General features: G+C 42.1%; 1 protein-coding gene across 1 annotated transcript; it reads left to right on the forward strand.

The window, feature by feature from the left end:
• Positions 1-24: 24 nt before the first annotated feature.
• isca1 (iron-sulfur cluster assembly 1) lies at positions 25-3,950 on the forward strand. The gene is made up of 4 exons (XM_070833896.1): positions 25-105; positions 2,159-2,212; positions 2,969-3,074; positions 3,310-3,950. Exons 1-4 carry the CDS (start codon positions 25-27, stop codon positions 3,456-3,458), a joined length of 390 nt encoding a protein of 129 aa, XP_070689997.1. The 3' UTR covers positions 3,459-3,950.
• Positions 3,951-14,719: the final 10,769 nt, after the last annotated feature.

The following is a 14,719-nucleotide window of genomic DNA, read 5'->3' on the forward strand; positions in this document are numbered from 1 at the left end:
AATGTTGTGATTTTAACTGGCAACATGTCTGCCTCCATGGTTCGAGCGACCGTCCGAGCGGTCAGCAAAAGAAAGATACTGCCTACAAGAGCCGCACTGACACTGGTAAGTTATACAGTGAGGTTATTAACTCATGTTAAATGCTTCTCCGTCCGTTCAGTGTGTGGAAATACGGAAACTGTGGCGGTAACATCAGCGGCCGTGATGCAGCATTGACGTTACGTGATCCAAAGTTAGCTAAGCTAGCTAAGTTAACCATCTGTGACTTGGACGTTCCGCGCAGTACAATTCGGTTTCTTGTTTTATGGAGCTTTCCTGCAATATCACAGTTATTTATATTTACTGATGTACACACTAAGCTAATTATACATATTTGATGTGTTACATCGTAATATTATAAATTCCTTGTCCTTAACTAAGCGAGGTAGCTGCTTAGCTAAGCTGTTTGGTAATGTGCCATCGACAGGAAACTGTGTCAGTACGGAATAATATGTAAGGCAATACAGTCTTAAATAACGTGACGAGGAAAAACTGTGATATACGGGAGTGACGAGTGTAAACATATTACAAATTTGCAATAAAGAGACGGGTTTATAAAAGTGGTTAAAATCGATAAAGCACTGACCGAAATAATCTGTTTTTTAGTCCGTTCAAAGCTCCAAACACCACAACTTTAAATGTCCAGATAATAGACATCACACATTTGTGTTCACAATCATGTATGTTTGAAACTGGTGGATTGCCCCTTTAATATACATGATCTAATGAAAGAGTTCTGGCAATAGCTGTATTCAAAGTATTTAACTAGCTTGTATTGTAATTAGTAATACAGTAAAACATATACTCATATTATAAGCCAGATACAGTTTAATTATGACAACAATTCATTTTTATAAATATCATACCAGAGTCTGAGTGCATTAAACCAACCTCAAGTTAAAGTAAACAGTAAAAAAAAATACTTTTTAGCATTGACCTACATTGTTTTGACTGTAAAAATAGTGGGAGGGTGGTGTCCTGGTGGACCAGAGGTCTTGGATGTATATCTTTTCCAGACCGGCGACAAATTAAAGGGAAATTCAGCATAAAAGAGAGAAGAAACATAATGATTGATGCTTTAAGGCCCAGGGGCTCACTGTGTCTTTGGATGAGTATAAAACTGATGGTGAGTCATATGCCATGGCTTCATAGTTATCAATCTCAACCCAGATGAATACCAGTATGGAGGCTTGTGGTGGCCCAACATTTTACTAAAATAAGTTTTTCTGTCAATTTATCACCCATCTCTTGTTTAGGACATGATCACTTTGATTTGATGCATGTTCTTCAGTAATACCTCAGTATGAGGTGATCAGTGTAGGCAGTGGTTAGTGCAGAGTCACGATGCTTGCTGTTGCAAGATAGTGTGTGTGTGTGTGTGTGCTGTGGGCGTAGCTGATAATGGGAGTGTGGTGAGGTAAACGTTGAGAAGTGGGACCCTGAGGCTACTGCAGATCATGTGTCATTACAATCTGCTGTAGTTATTTTCTTTACCTGTCAGGGACAATAGTGATATAAATGTCACCAAATGATGCATTAAACATGATACTAAGGCCTTAATGTAATAAATAGCAGAATTGGTTGGCCATACTGTATATGTTGGGTTTCGGACTTTTCATTTATACTTGGTTGACGGTATAGTTCAGCTCCAGGCTGTGACACAGTAGGGATGTACTGTACATTTGGCATCAGTGGCACACATACAGATGAACACGTCGGCTTTAAGGGATTAGCTCCATGTGGCCAATGTAGCTCACCTCTTCTAAATGCCTCCACGTGAGAGCCCAAACCCTGGGATCCCTCTTTTTTGCACCTACAACCACTCAGTTACAACTGGAGCTACAGGGGTGCAGGTCATTTCATTGTGCTGTAGGTATTTGCTAATTTCAGAGAAACTTAAGTGTCTGCCCCTGCAACAGAGACTTTTCACAATGGGGGGGAAAAGTCATAGAACAGCCTTAACCTAAGCCAGCACTAATATCTGCTTCTCTATTGCCATTATTTTGCTCAGTATACTAAAATGGTCAGAGTTTTGCCAAAAAGCACGGCTTCTACCTGAATCCAATGTATATTATACCCAAGTAAAGTCACCTTTTATCTCCTGTTGTCTTTCCTTTAGACTCCAGCAGCTGTGAACAAGATCAGACTTTTGTTGCAGGACAAGCCGGAGTATGTGAGTAACTAATACACCCAACATTCACCAAAACATCACATCATCAGTCAGACGGTGCGTCTCTGCATCTCTTGTAATGGAAGCAGGGAGCTGTGTTGTTTTGAGTCTTAGTTGCCATCAAAAAAAGATCCTCCTGCTTTGGGTTGTTACAGTTAACTTTAATGAATATTTAAGGTATTTTTTTATCTTTACCCTGTATGTAATAAGCCATACAATTGTTTTTTGCCTTCCTTTGCTAAAGTCCTATCTGTTTTTTAGGAAACTAATTCCCTGACGTGAAATGTAAACAATATACCTAGTTGACTACTAATGTGTGACATTCATGTTTTAAATGATCAGTTCGGATCCAAGGGCCAAACTAAGCCAAGGTGTTAGTTCACTGATTGCAGCAGTAGCACAGCAAACTCTCGTTTTCAGTGAGGTAAAATTACTGTTTTTGTCAATGGAGTCTGGTGCCTCGAAATGAATGAAGAGAAAGAGAAAATGGTTTCAGTTTCCTGTATAAAAAGGGCTGTCTGATGGCAATATTAAGTGGTGAAAATATTCTTTTTTAAGATTTATTTATTTATCTTTTTTAAGGTGGCTACAATATGTTTTTCTGCTGCCCCCGTCCACAGCAGTACATTGCTTAGTGTACCTGTCAGCTCCTCTGTAACTTTGTTAAATGGCAAAATTGAGAAATTGATGAAACCATAAAGTAATAAACGTTAAAGGGGAAGTTACACAGAAATGTAATGTCCGCCTGGCTCTTTGTAGATCGGTTTAAAGGTTGGAGTGAGGACGCGTGGCTGTAATGGTCTCACCTACACACTGGACTACACCAAGGAGAAAGACAAATCGGATGAGGAAGTGCTGCAGGATGGTAAGCTAATTGTTTATCCTATTGTCTTATTGTTTATTGAACGCTGATTTACAGCATGCATTGCTGTCTGCCACTCTACCTTTTCTTGCTGTTAACAGCAGATGTTTCCTCATTCTACACATAGTGGTTTAATAAATAATGTTTTCTAGGGTTTTAAGGGCAGCATATAATGAAACCCACAACATTCAGGTCAGGATTCGGGAGCAGTGACGGCTCCACTGTAACTCTCTTGTAGGTGTGAGGGTGTTCATAGAGAAGAAGGCCCAGCTGACCCTTCTGGGAACCGAGATGGACTTTGTGGATTCAAAGCTGGCCAGTGAATTCGTCTTCAACAATCCCAACATCAAGGGTACGTGTGGCTGCGGAGAAAGCTTCAACATCTGAGCATCACAGAGCCTCCGTCCTCCCCGCACCCTCTCACCCCGTCCCATCCGAAATGACTGAGCGGTTGAACGTTGACAAAGAGGTCAGACATGGGGAAGTCTCTGAGATGTGGACGTGCCTGTGTTCCCACCACTACTCTTCCTGCAGACCACTCGCATACGCACACGTACAAAGCTGAAGCATACACGTTCACGCTTAGAGGAACATTTTAATAGAAAGTATATAGTTGAAACCATCTGAATATATTTGAATTTTAGGTTCACATAGCTCTGATGTCAACAACATTTTTTTAAATTCTTGACTGTGCATCAAAAAATAACCCTAGAAGGACCTCCTAAAGCAAGGTTTTTTTGTTTTTGTTTTTTTTATTCAGTGACTGGCTGCCATTGTACACACATACGCACATTTGACAGTGACTTGTATGCAGGAGGAAATGGTACAACATGGCCCAAGAACTTGCTCAGAGTTGGGCAGGTTTAAGATAGAAAAGAATGAAGCACGATACCATCAAGTATTCTGTTTTCAAGTTGGAATATTTCCACCAAAATCAACTAGACACTGAGGCCAACTTGAGCAGTTTGATAAGCACACTGTAAGATGATGTGCTATCTTCCAGGCTCGTGTACCAGCAGTATGCAAAAGTGAAAGAGTTTGAGTGTCTTGAAACTTGCTTTATTAGTTTGTAAAATATATATTTATCTCTGTGTGTAAATATAAAGAATGTAAATCTCCCTTGAACCACACAAACGCACAAAAAAACAACGCACCCCTCAATGTACCCCTCACATAAGAGTACATGAGGTCTATGTTGGTTTATTCTTGCTTGATCAAAGCCAGGACTTTGTATAGACTGTGTGCTCTTAATATTTGTAACCAGTGCAATATGTCTGTATACATATGAAATAATAAATGGCTAAAACGGAAATATGACTCTTTGTGTGGCCACTTTTTTTTTGTGATTGACCGTAGGACACAGTCTGTGCTGTGGGTCGCCACACCAGGATGATTGTTATATCATAACTGAGCTGACAGGCTTAGACTTGTTGTCGTGGAGACGGCTCAGTTGTCTTTAGAATCTTCATCCCGGTTGTCATGGCTACAGCAGAATTTTTAGAACCATGTGTGTTCTGTATTGCTGTTACATCACAGTGTTCTGGTGCTTAAAACCGTCTTCCGACTTCTTTTCTTTTCACTTGTTTGTGTTCGGGCACAAGGAGGAGCAGGTACAGTAAGATTCACGTTTTTACATCACAGAAGCAACAGGTGGACACTTGGCATGATTATTTTTTTTCTTTCGTTAGGTGCTTTGGGGTCATGAACAACCAAAACAAGGATGGAGATTCTGACAGCAGAGAGTCTTGTGGGCTTACGGTAGTGAGAAATAATACATACAGTGTTAGTGCCAATGGATGTGCGTCTGTCCAAGGCTACAGCCTGTCCGTCCTTGGGAGCTGGATCTCTCCTTCATTGTGGTGCTCCCGGAGGTTTCTCTTTTCCCACTGGGTTTTTTGAGTTTTTCCTTCCCGAAGAAGGAGGGTCATAAAGGGCAGGTGATGCCTCGGACTGATCCATCTGACCGATCCATTGGCCTCATCGACTGCTGGACTCTTTATTAGATTGTTCGTTCGCTTACACTTCTTGTTTATTTCCGTGAACTTTGTAAAGCACTGTGAGACACTCTGTTGTGATATTGGGCTATACAAATAAATTGAATTGAATTGAATAGTGTTAGATGTATAATAGATTTTTGTCAAATTCTACTCAGAAATAACCGCTTTTTTAATGGGTCTATAAGGTGGGCACTACAGTTATCCAGGAAACATAATTTGAAACTGTTAACTAGAATGAAAATTAACATCGTGCAGCAGAACTGTGGTAAACACAACACTGTCATCACCCAACAAAGTTGCCTTTTTACAGCAGCAACTGAGTATTAAGCATTCATTTGAGAGTTATGAGCCTCTATTATTGGTCTCCACTAACTTTTGAGGAAAATGTCTGACTGTTTGCTAACCACAAGAGCATTTTCATTGTAAACATTTGCAGCATGTGGAAATGATGCTCATAAAATGGTATGAGTGAACCAAAACCAAAACAATGAGCTGAAAGACACACAAAAAACCTTTGTTGAGCTGAGAGGATGTGCTGTTGGGTGATAAATCTCTGGATTTGCCAATACAACTGACCTCTTTTAGATTTGACATCATTTTTATCCATCATTAATAACATAAAAATGTTAATTAACGTGGCGTTAAATTTACTGTCGCCGGGAAAGTTTCAGTTTTAAACAAACAAAAAATACCAGCAAGCACCCTCTTAAACTAGACTCAAATCACATACATAGGATGATGTGTTTTTGCAGAATCTCCAAACATATTTCATCCCTGTGTCAGTTTTCTGTCTCTGCCGCTTCTCTAAGATTTCAGAGTTATTAAAGGCTTTGGCTGAGAAGGAATCACAACCTTGTGACACCACACACATCGACCCCCGAAACATCCGCGCCACCCCCTCCATCCTAAAGAGCCCTTCTTCGAACACCCAGAGGAGCTTTAGATCCAGAGCCGTCCTCCCTGAAAACATCAGCCAGTTGTCCAAGTGTCAGTATAAGAGACGGGATCTCCTGAGTGAAAACGTTCCTGCCTCAGGACGACTTGTTCCTGCCCCCATCACTGCAGTGGCCCCATCTCAGGAGGGACGGCTGCAGCCCAGCTTACCGCCCTCAAGTCCTCTCGTCCTTGCACACCTGGTAGAAAAGATGTTTCCCTCTGACTCAGTCTCCTCTATTGGAGAACGACTTAAAAAGCACGAGATTCATCCGCACATCCTGGGGGTGCAGGCCTGGGCCAAGCAGGAGTCCTGTGAGCCATGGCGGACGCTACCGAAACGGCTTCCTCACACTGGTCTGTAAACACAAGACTGGAGGGGCTGTAGCCATTTTCCAGTCAGTTTTCTAAAGATACTGTAGTTACTGTAGGTACTGAACTTTGTGATGATGAAAATGAGATAAATGTGATGACAAAGTAATTATTCTGAGATCAAGATATTGGAGAACTTTTCTTAAAGTCAGTCTTTATAGGGGCTATATGGCTGTACAGGGTTTAGAACTATAATGGCTTCATTAATTAACTGATATCAATAACTCATTTATTAATGCTTTATAAATCAATAATGAGATTTAACTTTTGCATTGCCAGGGTGTGAAAACAGGTGTTTTTGCTGAGATCTTAACCTTTCTTGTTTCTTCTAACTTAAATGAGGACTTTCCTGAGATCACGATAAACTAGTGCAAATGAATGAGATATGTGAGATGTTGATGTAATAGTATTATGTCAGACCATTTTCTAGTGATCACATACTAATTCCATGATCCTGGCAAACAAAGCTGGATAAGCAGAGCGCAGGAAAATACTGTCAACACCTTTTGTTCTCACCCATGAGGAGGAAGATATACGTATAGTGGATTTGGTAAATAGGCAGATAACAGTGGATCCTTCACTGATGACTTTTGCTTGATCTTCATTCAGGGCTGTTATGAGAATTGCCATCCAAGGACATGCTCACGAATTGCCAGACAGAGTGGTAATCGAGGGTGTGCTCTGCAATGGTGTGAAGCCTCATATCTACAAGGACAAGAAGAAGTAGATGATAACACGATGTGTGAGAACTACACCCACAATGCCCATTATAAAACCTAACTGTATATGCTCACCAGATGAGCCTTTTACTCTGTAACCTCCATGATGTTGTTGCACTGTCAAACGCTCCTCTTACATGTAAGATTAAACTTTGTTATAACTTGCAAGCTGGCTCCAATCTCCTCTACCTAAAGATTGCTGCAGCAGTTGTTATCGGAGTCAGGGACCTGACGAGGTCCAGTATGAAGGGGATGCGAAGCGCATGAAACAGGAAAAAAAAATAATGTAAAATATTTGAAAAAATGGCAAAATAAATATGAGTTTAAGGGAAAACTGCAAGTAGGAGATTGCAGAGAATTAGTGGCAAAGATTGAAACAAATACAAAGGGGGAGTAAGATAAAAGCAAGAAAAGAAGGCCTTACAGAGGCTAAGGCGTGGTTAAACGAAGCACTCAGACAAGCTGGCCTTCAGCGCCAGAGGGAGAAAAAAGAGGGGGAGGAAAAGCAGAGACAGAGAGAAAAGGAGAAGGAAGCAGAAAGGGACATGAAAATTCCTAACCCTTATCCTGTGTTGTATTCTGCCCGAGATAAGCGAGTGCTGCTGTCTAGGCCTCTCCTGGGGAAAGTCACTTCAAAGTCCTCACCTCCAGGACCGTCCTCCTCCTCATCTGCCTCCCACCACTTGCCTCAATCATCCATGACTGCACAACCATCTCTGTCCGGGGTGGACACACCACACCGGACCCGAAGCGGTAATGTATACAATCCTTTACATTACCTCAGTCCAACACCACCAGTACCTAATCTAGGACTTAAAGATGCAGAAATGTTTCCTATGATAGAAATGCCAAATCCCAGAGCAGGACAGAGTAATCAACCCCCCACTGTCAGCGTGTATAGACCATGGACTGATGCAGATGTAAAAGAAGCTGCTGCTGGCATCGTCCATCCCAAATTAAATTTGGAAGAATTCCTAACAGAGATAAAGAGACTGTGTGACAGTTTCAGGCTGGACACAGTGGAGACTGAGAGAGTCCTGCGATGTGTTGTGAAACAGGATTGGTGTTTGGTGAAGGGGACGTGGGACCCCTTTGAAAATAACGTACCCATCTCGTTCGGACATGTGCAATACAATGAGAGGACAGAGGCATTGTATGGTAGAATAATCCAACACTACAGAGGACAGGCTTGTTACTCTAAAGTGTTGGAGTGCAAACAGGGACCAGAGGAATCAGTGCTAGTCTATTTCGATAGGCTGAGTCAGATTTTTGCAACTCACAGCGGTATACCTGTAGACCGTGCAGACACGAGTAATTACAACCTACAGCTAAAAAATGCATTCCTGCTCGGAATGCATCAACAAATCTGCAATAACATTAAAAAGCACCTCGTAGGATGGAGGAGTGCAGGGATTCAAACCATCAAAGATCACGCAGAACATGGTGAGGAACAAATGAATGTAAAGAAAAAGAAACTTAAAGCTAAAAGTAATGACACTTTTATTGTTGATGACTGTGATGAATTTCCCACTGATGAATATTATGATGTTTGTTACCGAGGAAATGATCAAAGAGGAGGAGGTGGACGAGGATGGGGACGAGGACACGGAGGGGACGGCAGATGCTACAATTGTGGCAAATTTGGACATTGGACAGAGGGCCAGAACACAGAGGAGGATCATGAGGAGGATGACGAGTGGCAACATGACAATGATCAGTCAGCAGAATCATTTTAGATTTGCAGCTATTTTTGATCCATGGGATTTCACATGTCTCAACAGGAGGGATGGTATCTGTGATAAATAAAACATTTACAATCTATGGTTATCAAAACTACTCCAAGACAAGGTACATTTCCTGAAGTAACCTACCATTTTCAATTTGTCTGTATGGATTTCATAGAACTAAACAAAAATTGAAGGAAAAGATACTGTTTGGTGATAATAGATATGTTCCCATATTCACATCCATGTTTTACTTTGTTTTCGTCTATCAGGGAAATAATGATTAGTTATTAGGGGCAGGTCCACTTCACAGGTACGATGGGATGACCAGCCTGGAGGTGGACAGTTTCTGTTCTTTTACGGATGTTCCCATACTCAAAGTTTCCAGAGTAGACAACAGCTATTTTTCTCATTGTGTACCGTTTGTGTGCTGTTAATTTTTGACATTATTGTGACCCTCTGGGAGTGCCATAGTGCGGTCGCCGGGGCAGCGGGACCGTAAGAGAATTTTCCTGTCCAGAAAGATTGATTGTTCTGCCAGACAGGTTTTTCGCTCTTACACTCCATGGGCTTTTGATATACATGTAAGGTAAAGTTCTTATATGTTACGTGGAAAGTTGCACTCTTGTGAGTGCAAACAGGAGGGAATGTTATGAGAATTGCCATCCAAGGACATGCTCACGAATTGCCAGACAGAGTGGTAATCGAGGGTGTGCTCTGCAATGGTGTGAAGCCTCATATCTACAAGGACAAGAAGAAGTAGATGATAACACGATGAGTGAGAACTACACCCACAATGCCCATTATAAAACCTAACTGTATATGCTCACCAGATGAGCCTTTTACTCTGTAACCTCCATGATGTTGTTGCACTGTCAAACGCTCCTCTTACATGTAAGATTAAACTTTGTTATAACTTGCAAGCTGGCTCCAATCTCCTCTACCTAAAGAAGAAGTCTTTTGACAAGGGCCAACCAATAAATGGTTCTTTGTGGACCTGATGGACCTCCAAAAGAAGCTGTTTTTAGGTGCATCAAAGAAAGCTGGAGTCCTGCAGCACTCTCAGAGTCAGACAAGATAAAAATCCACCTGAAACCAGCATTTGTTCGTGACAGACTGATCATTTCTGCAGTTCTTACAGAGATCAAACAAGAGACTCTTTATAACTTATATTTACTGAAGGCGTCTGAATATGTTCCTTCTCTTTTGTAATGGTGCATTTAGAAAACACAACAAAACATTTAATTTGGGATTAAAAAGTATAAAACATTCACTGATGCTTCAAACCTGTTTAGGTACAACAACAATAGGTGACCCCCTGAACACTTCCAAAAGATGCCAGCTTTGTGAGGGCATAATGGCTCTCAGCATATTTGCGCTCAAAAGCACAGGCCTGCTAAAAAATACCATTTTTATGATAATATAATAATATAGAATAAAAAACAAGTCATTTTTATATCTTTGACGGCCTGGATAAAATGTGAAACAACAACTGCACAACACGAACATCACCTGTGCACTTAAACACTTTTTCTCCACTTGCGTCACACTGTGCAGTTAGCAAGGTCTGACACTCGTTACTTGGCAGCCGAGGTCACGACGAGGTAATGAGCACTTTAAAAGGGGTTTGCTGGGCTGGAAGTGGCGGGAGATCAAGCTGCACTGTCACCATGACCCCCAGCCGTCACCATGATTAATCCATTTTCCTTTTGGGTTTCAAGTCACCACCAGTCTTCATGATTTCCTTGTTGTTTTTTTCTCACCTATTATTCCATAGTACTAATAGACTAGAATAGTCTATGTAGGCTGTGGGTGTGGTCTGAGTGGATTGACTTGCATATTTAAACTCAGCATGTGACAACTGTAATCTGAAAATCAGACCAAGCTCTGATTGTATCATTGACCTTGTTACACATGAAAATCATTTTTAAACTTAGACTGAACAACATATAGTTCCTGGACTGAAATTTGGAGCCAAAGCTGATGAAAACATTTAAAATTATTTCAGACTCAGCTCTATTCTTCCAACTTGGCCCAGCTGTACTTTGGTTCAGCTGCATTTGAGCTGAAGTGAACACTGGCCACAACTTCTGGATGTTAACGTGATGACGAACTAAAGTTACTTTATTTGAATCCAGCTCCAGCCATTTTACAGGGCATCAAGTCCTGAGTAATTACCTGTGATTAAAGAGATTTCGCTTTAAACATCCCTCTGCCTCAGCCTCTCTTTCTTTCTCTCTCTTGCGCTCACATAAATGCTCACAAAGCAAAATGACTCTTGTCTCCTCCAAGCGCCCCCCTCCCCTCCCTAGTCATGGTGGTCTATAACAGTGCTTTCATCTCTGACCCACTGAGAACAGAAGAGCAGCCAACTCGGGACTAACCCTTGCTTTACAGAGCAAAAACAGGAACACCACAGGTAAGAGAAGCTTCTTATAGACAAAAAAGCTAATATAATATGCTTTAATATAACTAAAAAAAAAACATAAATTCTGCACACATTTAATTTGATATTCATTATATGATGATAGTATATGATATTATCGTGTTACATTTGCATTGTGTAACTTTAGCTGAGATATTATCAAATTCAAATACGTTCTACACGTGCCACAGAAGTATTCCTGGCTTTGATTTGTAAAGATGATCGTGGACACAGCAGCCAATCACGATCCAGACTGTGTGTCTGAATGCAACGAGTCCACCGCTCTGGAGGACAGAGAGCCACCGGTGTTGGTCGACGCCTGGCTGGTCCCCACTTTCTTCAGCCTCATCATGCTGGTCGGCCTGGTCGGGAACTCGCTGGTCATCCACGTGGTCACCAAGCACCAGCAGATGAAGACCGTCACCAACTTTTATATAGGTAACATTTCTGAAGCGCAGTAAGACCAGTTCATATTTAGTATCCTGCCAGTGTGTCCAGTGAAAGAAGCATCTTTAAAGCTGCACTTGATCATTTAGGAAGTGCCTCACACGGGTCGATATGCATCATTGGCTCATTGAATTACCTCATTTAATTCACAAAACAAAAAGCCTTGACATTTTAAACTAAAATTTCAAACATAAAAATTGATGATTAGTCCAAAAGCCAGAGCACATGGTAGTTGGCGAATTTTGAAAAGCAGAAACCTCGGCATCCGCCAATGGTATTGGTACTGATACACTTATTTATGTCTTTGGCCCCTTTGAATGCATCTCACCTCCACATGTCTTGAATCCCATTTCTCGGGAATTACATTTTCTCTCTCTTGCTCTCTTCCAGTAAACCTGGCAACAACCGATATCTTGTTTCTGGTCTGCTGTGTTCCCTTCACAGCCACCCTGTACCCACTGCCCAGCTGGATCTTTGGAGAGTTTATGTGCCGGCTGGTGAACTACCTTCAGCAAGTGAGATACACACACATAAACATACACACAAACAAATAAAAAATTAGAAATGACGAGGATGATGCCATCAGAAATGGTACTGCAACCGTGCCTTCTCTGTCACTACTTTGTACTGTAAAAGTATGAAGTGTCAAACAGAAACAATACCTTGTGTGTGTGTGTGTTTTAGGTGACTGCTCAGGCAACATGTATCACTCTGTCAGCTATGAGCGTGGACCGCTGCTATGTGACTGTCTATCCTCTACAGTCACTGCGACACCGAACGCCACGCATGGCTCTGGCCGTCTCCGTGTCTATCTGGATAGGTATCACACAAACACACAGGACGTGATAAACACAAACCAATTAATTGAGTCAGATCAAACCAGCTGGTATCATCATCAGACCAAGAGATTATTAGTTATTTCACTAACTAGCAATTTAGTGGTTTCTTTTAATCAATATCAATACTGTCAGTATAAAAATATCACATGTAAACATGTCAGCAAGAATGCTAATTTACATCTGTAGTCCCTGGATAAATGTAAACATATATACATGATACTGACTTTGTTAATTCTAGAGTTGCAGTCCACTTGGTCTGTGTTTTGGTTTGAAGGCAGAATCCAGTGGCAGTAAGTGAAACTCCTGGTGAACACTATGTCACACAGTCGTGTCCCCGGCCTTCCCCAGGCTCCCTGCTTCTGTCCATCCCTGTGGCTGTGTACCAGCGTCTGGAGACAGGATACTGGTTTGGTCCTCAGACATACTGCACTGAGGTCTTCCCCTCGGCCCGCCTCCAGCGAGCCTTCATCATCTACAACTTCCTGGCAGTGTACCTGCTGCCCCTGCTCACCATCACCACCTGTTACGCCTTCATGCTCAAGCGCATGGGCCAACCCAGCGTGAATCCCATTGACAGTAGCTACCAAGTAAGAGAAAGACATGGAGTCGCTTGCACTTATTTTTCAGTGAATAAATCCACAGAAAAACAGAGTGTGTGTCTAATCATCACGAATCCTCCCTCACTCCAGCTCCAGGCTCAGGCAGAGCGAGCAGCAGCAGTGCGTGCACGCGTCTCCCGGATGGTGGTGGTGATGGTGGCCCTCTTCCTCATCTGCTGGGGCCCCATCCAGGTCTGCATCCTCCTGCAAGCTTTTGGCCTCCGCAGCTACGTTCTATACAAGGTGATTTACTCTCCATGATGTGTGATTGAACGAGCTTCGCTGTGCTGTAGGTAGCAAGGGAGGGGGAGGGGTGTGGGGTGTAACCCAATATGAATATATTCAGGGCCGGATTTTGGTCCTGTGAGGCCCCTGAGTACGAAATACAGTATTAAATGATAACCACTAAACAGTTTGCTTGTGTGTGAAAACACCACAATGCACATTTAGCACACTTAAAATGAGGGTTTTATTCCCATGATCATGGGATCCCATGTATTATAATTTTGAACTAATAGCACTAACAGTTACCAAGCTAGTAGTTTGATTTAAGTATTTTAACAATGACATTCTGTTACATTTATTCAACCCACTGCAGCTAGCTACCCCTTTTATACCCCTTCCACACAGATGGCTCACAAAGAGAATACCACCTAACTAAGTAGACTAGCTGGCTAATTCTGTTGTAAGGGCAACTAGCTTGAAAAAATGGCAGCTGTCTGTGAATATCTGTGAACAAGCTCAATATTATATATAAAATGTCCAAAATGTGGGACGAATAAAGGTTCATCTTATCTCATCTTATTAATAGCCAAAGGAACTTTTCAGTCACATACAAATGTCCAAAAGTATGAGCTTAATTCCTCCAATTTTGCCTCCACAGCTGAAGATTTGGGGTCACTGCATGTCTTACTCCAACTCCTCCATCAACCCGCTGGTTTACGCCTTCATGGGCAACAACTTCAGAAAGGCCTTCAAGCACGCCTTCCCCGCCATATTTCTGTGGCGCACGAGAGGGAGAGTCAGGGTGGGCAACGTGGACGCAGAGGAGGGGCGAGAGACGGATCGGCAGGCACCCAAAGGAGAAGCAGAGGTGCTCTTTCTTTCATCTGGGTCCTAAAGGTCGTGCTGGGCATTCAGACACTGTGCACTCATTGTTTATTTATAGTTTGTTCTGGAGATGAGAGCAATCTGCTCACATCAGTATACAGACACAAACACTCAGACCATCCTGACACAAGGAGGCCTCTGCTGTATATAGAGAGTACTAGGAACACCAGTAAGTGACATGTTTAAACACACACACACACACACACACACACACACACAGGGAGGAGCGCAGCCTGCCATGTGATCTTTTAAAAAGGACAAACCAGTCAGGTGCCTCTCGTGACCTTCACGAGCTGCTGAAACACAATTATCTTTGTCACATTTTTCCTGCTTAGCTGGACTGATGCAATCCGTTTGCCGAACGTCGAGATGTTTGACCTCCTGGTTTTATCTTCCTCACGACTTCTCAAAGAGGTTAAGAAAACTGTAACTGAAGAAAACTGACAACCTCTGCAACTGGTAGTGACCACATCCTTCATGGTC

The sequence above is a fragment of the Pempheris klunzingeri genome, chromosome 7, assembly GCF_042242105.1.
Source record: "Pempheris klunzingeri isolate RE-2024b chromosome 7, fPemKlu1.hap1, whole genome shotgun sequence".
Classification (NCBI taxonomy): Eukaryota; Metazoa; Chordata; class Actinopteri; order Acropomatiformes; family Pempheridae; genus Pempheris; species Pempheris klunzingeri.

What these genes read in the sequence shown, in the direction of transcription:
- isca1 (XM_070833896.1), top strand. Translation starts at nt 25, where the DNA reads ATGTCTGCCTCCATGGTTCGAGCGACCGTCCGAGCGGTCAGCAAAAGA. An exon ending in CAAGAGCCGCACTGACACTG is followed by an intron (nt 106 to 2,158) that starts GTAAGTTATACA and finishes TCTTTCCTTTAG; the next exon opens with ACTCCAGCAGCTGTGAACAA. An exon ending in TGCAGGACAAGCCGGAGTAT is followed by an intron (nt 2,213 to 2,968) that starts GTGAGTAACTAA and finishes GGCTCTTTGTAG; the next exon opens with ATCGGTTTAAAGGTTGGAGT.